At 39.3% G+C, this 7,090-nt stretch overlaps 1 protein-coding gene and 1 long non-coding RNA gene across 2 annotated transcripts; both read right to left on the bottom strand.

Annotated features, from left to right (window-relative positions):
* Nucleotides 1–952: 952 nt before the first annotated feature.
* On the bottom strand, nucleotides 953–6,258 carry LOC127528772 (uncharacterized). The gene is made up of 2 exons (XM_051929613.1): nucleotides 2,353–6,258; nucleotides 953–2,244 (listed from the first exon to the last, which is right to left on the bottom strand). The coding sequence occupies exon 1, from the start codon at nucleotides 3,554–3,556 to the stop codon at nucleotides 2,570–2,572; it is 987 nt and encodes a 328-aa protein (XP_051785573.1). The 5' UTR covers nucleotides 3,557–6,258; the 3' UTR covers nucleotides 953–2,244; nucleotides 2,353–2,569.
* LOC127528773 (uncharacterized) lies at nucleotides 953–7,082 on the bottom strand. The gene is made up of 3 exons (XR_007935387.1): nucleotides 6,820–7,082; nucleotides 6,279–6,434; nucleotides 953–1,534 (listed from the first exon to the last, which is right to left on the bottom strand). It is a non-coding gene; the product is annotated as an uncharacterized LOC127528773 (long non-coding RNA).
* Between the last annotated feature and the right edge of the window lie 8 nt (nucleotides 7,083–7,090).

Genomic DNA, 7,090 nt, shown 5'->3' on the forward strand with positions numbered 1-7,090 from the left:
CTGTGAACGGCTTACCCCTCCTTACGATCTCTTGAGCTGCCACAAAACTAGCGGCTGTAGTTGACTGTGTAGAAGTGATCCACTTTTTGAAAGTAAGTTTGCTCTGTTCAGCTTTCCGTTGCAGTTCCGAAATTGCTCTCTTTCGCTTATCTTTTCGCTTATTTTCAGTGAATGCTGAGAGCTTGTTTTGAAAATGTCTTTCAACGTTACATTTTTTGTTGTTCGATAATTTATCGCCACATATTAAGCACACCGGTAAGCCAGCGTCGTTGGCGGTGAAGGCAAATGCTTCTGTCCACGCAGAATTAAACTCTCTTAATTAGATGTTAAAATGTATAACAGTAGTAGTAGTAGTAAATAAACATATATATATATATATATATATATACAACTTAAATTAAGAAATTGCCATCATTCATTTTCATGGTTTTTATTTTTTTGTCAAGGCCAAAGGGAGCCACTACAAGGAGGCTGAAGAGCCGCATGTGGCTCCAGAGCCGCGGGTTGCCGACCCCTGATCTATATCTATATATATATATATAATGTCAAGACCTTAGAACAACAAGGTCCTAGCTGTGAGTCATGGTTTTAGAATACTGATCTTCAAAAGTTTTGACTAATTATCAGGCATATACAATCCTTTTCTTTTAATTTTGTTCCCATATGTAAAACCTGTATTTTAAGTTAAAAATGCAAGTGTTATTGAAAATGTGACTCCTAATAAAAGATAAGTAAGAACCATATTATTCTAGAGTAAGTTTGTAAGTGAACAGCAAAGCCTTGATCAGGACGCTCAGTTTCCAAGCTCTTTTATCTTGTGGGATTACTAGCAAAGTGCACACCATTTGTAACCATGTGGATACAAGTGGAGGCTCTGGTCATATCTATCAGTTCTAACAGTGTTACTACGCAAGGTGATTGGACCAGCACCACTTAAACAGAACACTCGGTATTATCACTACCAAAAACAAGATTTTATTAATAATTATTCAATATAAATTGTGCAACAATTTCAAGAAATATTTACAATTATCAATAATGATTGGTCAGTTGAATTGAAAGAAAGAATTCACAAAGATTAAATTTAACAAACAGACTGATCAAGGAATATACTGAAGTATTAAAACAACAGCATGCCCGCTTCTATATATTATATATAAATAAAACAACAATGTAAAATGCATAACAACTGTACAAAGCAGTTATAACTATTAAAGTAAAAATCCAGATGACTTCAATTGTCTAAAAACAGACAAGCAATTTCAAATATACAGAACTTAATCAACAATCTTTAACAATAACAGAAAGTGTCCTTTATTGTTTACATCAATAGTTACATTAAATATATACAACTCTATTATGCACAGTCATTTTAACACACAGAAATAAAAAAGGCAAAAGAGAAGTAAAGAAAGAGACACATTTATTTGAGTAGGGTTGAGATGTAATCCTGAGTTTAAATGCCTCAGTGGTGCTTTCCTTTTACTTCCAACTGTTGTAAAACAAGTACAGTTTGTCAAACTCTTCCCTCTCACTAAAAAAAACAAAACAAAAACAAGCACACAAATGAACAAATTCTAATCATACCAACCAGAAACACTTCTGCATTTGTCATTTGAAACCACAATTCTTGACCTTGTACAGTTTAGAATAAATGCTACATATGGCATACTTCTAAATGTAATTTTACCAATACTAAAAATGTACTAATGTATAGTTTAAATGTCACTTTAAACATATATATTCACATTTATATATATTTCGTTTATATTCTTGTCTAAATTCACAACAACTATAGGGTATTCCGTTTAACAGAATAATGGCACTGAAAAGAAAAAGAAAGGACTGTTTATTTTCCACATGACGTACCACTCACCGTATGCTGGTCCAGCCATGAACAGATTTTCTGCCACTGGCAGAGAAATCCTCTCAACTGTTTGTATAGCTTTAATAAGAGCCCATCAAAAACACAGAAAAAGAGAGGATGTTACTCATAGACACACTTTCTGTACTCATTAGAGATTTACTGAAGGCTAATTAACCTCTGGTATCAGCACATCCAGAATGATGCGAACTCTGTCAATCCTCTCAAAAGTGCCTACAGCTCTTGACAGCACTTCATCCAAGAAGTTGTAGAGGCCATCTATCAGCTCCTCATCTTCTATATAAGTCATTACCCGGTGACCTTTAGGATTTTCATAATTTTTTTAACCATTTGGACGATACCTTACGAGATACAACAGCCTGTTGTACAAGAAAATACAAGTGTTTGGCACTATAAAGTCATCATAGCTCTTTGCTGCCAGATAGATTACAATGCCAAAGTTTTACTTGTCATCTGAACTAAGTTACCAGCAAGTGATCATCTGCTCCATGGTCCTTTATTATGAACTCTAACAGTTTTTCATGATGAGTCCTCTTGTAGGCCCTGCTGATCTCTGCAGCTGCAAAAATCTGAGCCACTTGTTCTTCAGTCAGCTGCCCTGCTGCAGCCACACAGCCAGCCTGCTCTCCTACACTGTGTACACACACAAATAAATGCATCAGACTGTCACATGTAGTATTTGTCTTATGCAAGCTGTCTGGTTTTGGTCTGAACAGTTGTGTTTTCTCGGAAAAGTGGACATATTGGAAGACAGTTGAAACTGTGAGGATTACTCTGTGGATCACTACAAAAACTCCTGTTGGATGTGATCTCAATAGCTTTTCTGAATACACTAGGGGGCTCCGCCCCCTGCTCGCTTCGCTCGCCAACCCCTGGTGTTGGGAATGAGAAAGAGCGTGATGTATGAATGAGATATAGAATAGTGTGAAGGTGTAGATGATGCAGTAATGCAATGACTTGGGTAGTTATGTTTTCCACATTAATATTTTTTGGACATAATATAGTGCGTTGTGTTAAAAGGGGCATTTGGTCAAATGAGATTGCTGTTCCAAATCTGTCTGTAACTAAGTCGGCGCAGATAAAGGCTTGAGGAATTGTAATAATATCTGGGTGAAGTCTATCTGTATTGGTGAGTGTACCATCTCCCAGTTGTAATAACCAATTGTTATGATCTGGATGTGGACATCGCATGTTATGTACTAACTGTATTTTTTGAAAGCAATGCCAATTGTCTGCGTATTTTAAGGTGCACTGAACAATAGCTGAGCGCATGGAATGTGGAACAATAGCTACGCATTGTCTAAAATCTCCTCGTAATAAAAGTACCTTTCCTTCAAAGGGAAGATCACTATTCATAAACGTTTGTAGAAGTTTATGAATGGTGTGGAGTAAGTGAGTGGATGCCATTGTATATTCATCAATAATTAACAGTTTTGCAAGACGGATGTCATGTGCAGTGCCACTGTTAATGTTCATAGTGGATATCGATTTGTAGGATCTAATGCAGTTCCTAAAGATTTCACTTTCAGGTACATCGTTAGTTAGAAGCTTCTGTAGATATTCAGGATATGAATGTAAAGGAGGCAGTCTAATTTGACCGTTTTGATAACAACGTGTAAATTCATTACATGTATTGCCAGTTAAGTGAATGACAATGATTGCAAATGACATTCATTAATCTGAATGAATTTTCCTGAATAGTGGACTCATTATTGAACGCGTTGTCAGCAAACTGGCGCAATTGTTTAGCAGGTGTCTGTCGTTGATGTTCCCTCGCTGCCATTTCTGTATGTCTGAGACGGGAGGTGTTTCGTTTTGAAGCCGTGCCTGTTTCGATGCAGTACTGTGAGACGCGCGCTGCATGCGTCCACGTTCAGTGTGTCTGTCCATTTGGGTTCGTATCTGTAACTGTGTTAGTTGAGCTTTGCGTTTTTGGAGCCGAGACATTTTTTCTTCCAGAGTTTCAGAAGCGCGTTGGAGCCGACGTGTATTGTTTTTTTTCATGCGGGTTCGTGTGTTTGGTCTCGTTACTCGAGCAGTATCGGTTTGTACCCGTGATTGTGAATTCATGAATTGTTTGTTCTTCAGCGTTAGAAATATGGATAAGTAATAAGGAGGATTGCACTCACTGTTAATATGGAGCCTTTTCTGCGGTTGAACGGTTAATAGTGCCTCATTGTAATGAGATCCACCTATGCTGCATAGTGTGAATTGTGTTTGGTCCCGTTATCCAAGCCGTATCGATTCGTACCCGTGATCGTGAATTTATGACTTGTTTGTTCTTGAGCGTGATAAATATGGATAAGTAATAAGGAGGACCGCATTCACTGTTAATATGGAGCCTTTATTGTAATGAGATCCACCTATGCTGCATAGTGTGAACGTGTTGAGATGACGTATGTTTAATACGGACGGTTCATTTAGAAATGGGGCTTTGTGTGTAGATTTGTGCATATTTGCATTGTTGATTTGTTTCAGGGTGTACTGTTCCAATGCGATGTAATATTTGTCCACATATGCGAAAGCAGTATGGGCCATTGCCTTTTGGTGGCCTGATATTTACTCCGGTAGATGCAAAAGCAAATGAACTATTGTAGGATCTAATGCAGTTCATAAAGTTTTTAGTTTCAGGTACATCGTTAGTTAGAAGCTTCTGTAGATATTCAGGATATGAATGTAAAGGAGGCAGTCTAATCTGACCCTTTTGACAACAACGTGTAAATTCATTACTTGTATTGGCAGTTGTTTCTTCAGGGAAGTTAAGTGAATGACAATGATTGCAAATGACATTCATTAATCCCAATGAATTTTCCTCAATAGTGGACTCATTATCGAACGCGTTGTCAGCTAAGTGGCGCAATCGTTTAGCAGGTGTCTGCGGACGGTTCCTTTAGAAATGGGGCTTTGGGTGTCACTTCTTATTGATGTTAGTGTGTTTGTGGGTCTGAATCGTCGTTGTTGTGAACGTTTCGTGTGCCATGTCCGTAGTCTGTCCCGTTTCGTCTGTAATGGGCTTGGTGTGGCGGTCACGGCTTCTTTTTCTTGGTGTGGTACGAGCTTGTTGAATCCTCCTGTTTGTGTGCGTCCCGTTTCGTGTGCAATGGGATTCGTGAGGCGCTGTGTGCTTTGCCGGCGTCTGGGGGGTGCATGTTGCTTGGAGGGGGTGGTGGGATTGGTGGGTTGCGAGCGTCTTCTTTCTTTTTGTGTGCCAGGGGCTTGTTGAATTCCTCCTCTTTGTGTGTGTCCCGTCCGTTGCTTGGGGGGGGGGGTTTGGGGTTGCGGGTTCTTTTTTTTTGTGTGCCACGGGCTTGTTGAATCGTCCTCTTTGTGTTGCTTGTGGGGGGGGGGGGTGCTTGGAGGTGGGTGTGGGATTCGTGGGGCGCGAGCGGCTTCTTTTTTTTGTGTGCTAGTTTCGTGTGCAATGGCTGTGTGCGTCGCCTGCGTTTGACTCCTTTTTTCTGTGCTGACTCCTTTTTTCTGTGGTCACGGCTTTTCTGTGGTCGCGGCCGCCTCTCGCAGCGCCTCATTTCTTGGGGCGCCTGCGCAGTACGTCTTTTTGCGGCTACGGCCCATCGCCGGATGTCCCTGCGTCCATCCGGTTTAGCATTCTCGGTTAGTAATATGGATCCATTACTTCAGAGTATTATGATTGCACCAGTCCGGACACTGGCTAAAGTAATATGCAAGTCACAGAAAAGCTTTGAAGATATTTTTATTCTAACCATCAAAATAACCAATCTAACACTCCCCATGTGACAACGGGTCAAAAAGCTTATTACAATCCTTCATAACATGTTCAATTTTAAGGTTTTTACTCAAGTTGAACGAAGTATCAAACCACAGTGGTAGACTAAGTTCTACATTAATACCTTGGTGTGGCTGTATCAGTATATTCCTCAACGAGTTCACTGCTGCCATGATTTCTTGGTCCTGACTTTTAGACATTAAAATATTGATGTTATTCATTTAACAGAAAAAAAAAGAGTGTCAGTAAAAGTTTACCTGTATACACCAAAACACACACTGGTGTATTTAAAGTAACACTATATGAACTTATTTAGACATTAAAAAATGTAAAATTCCAAGCTTATTTAAACTATTTTCCCCTGGTTGGATGTGAGGTGTCACCTTTGATTGTCCAAGCATCCCAAAAAGGCGCGTCTCCAAAAGCAGGGTACCCGCACTCAGCAATGGTACACTCAGAACAAGTAGGCCTACCAGTATCTGTAAATTATTCTAACAAGGCACAGGTCATTTGGCACCCACTAAACCAGACCATAGGAGATGGTCACATAAAATTATGGGATAAATTGTTAACAAAACAAAAAGGAAACACTGAATATTTACCACCCATACTCAGCCTGGGTTAATGGGAAAAGTGGGATACACGTACCTCCGTAGGAAACAGTTCTGCGGTGATCTCGCAAGTGTTCATTTGCTCATATATACGAGCGTGAAGAATACAGTCGCGGATGACAGGGCACAAAAACCCATCTGAAGATTGAAGTATGGACGGAATGTCTGCGGTATTTTTGTTCGTGATATGATCCTGTTTAAAAAAATGTAAAATAACATTACAGTGTTTTAATCGAACATCTCACAAATGTAAATATGCACAGAGTTAATAGGGAACCAAACTACTGGCGGTGATCTACTAGCATTCCACTGAGCACCGGAGAGGGGGTGGGTATGGGTGAGTTGCCCGTGAAACTTGCTTTGCGTCGTTTGAACCGCTGAGTGCCGGGCCACTTCAAGCACTGAATATGCATCAATTACTATAGCGAAAATGATTATTAATACAAACGTGAATACAATATATATTAATATTTATACAAACGTACAATCACAACAACGAAACAAAAAGTTATTTGAAAAACACGAAGAAAACTTAGCAATTGCAAATTTCATACGTTTTAATTTAGAAGCAAACTTACTTCCATTGTCAGAAATAACAAACAATTCGTTTCGTCGTTTCTTCTTTGGTCTAATAGAGTTTCTTCGCTGCTGCTATTTCAAAAGAAACTCTATGAGGCGGAACCTCAAAGCGGTAGGGATCACTATCTGTGAAAAGATTGGTGGAAGTTACACTTGATAGACAACTTCAAACGTTGAGTGAGTTTTTGATTGTCATACTTTAACAACAATCTCATTCGTTGAAATTCTGAATTAGCCAATACTATCCACTTCCATTTACAGTTATCCCGC

Source organism: Erpetoichthys calabaricus, chromosome 7, assembly GCF_900747795.2.
Source record: "Erpetoichthys calabaricus chromosome 7, fErpCal1.3, whole genome shotgun sequence".
Lineage (NCBI taxonomy): Eukaryota > Metazoa > Chordata > Cladistia > Polypteriformes > Polypteridae > Erpetoichthys > Erpetoichthys calabaricus.

Coding starts and splice junctions, on each gene's coding strand:
- LOC127528772 (XM_051929613.1), bottom strand. CDS start 3,556: ATGTCATTTGCAATCATTGTCATTCACTTAACTGGCAATACATGTAAT.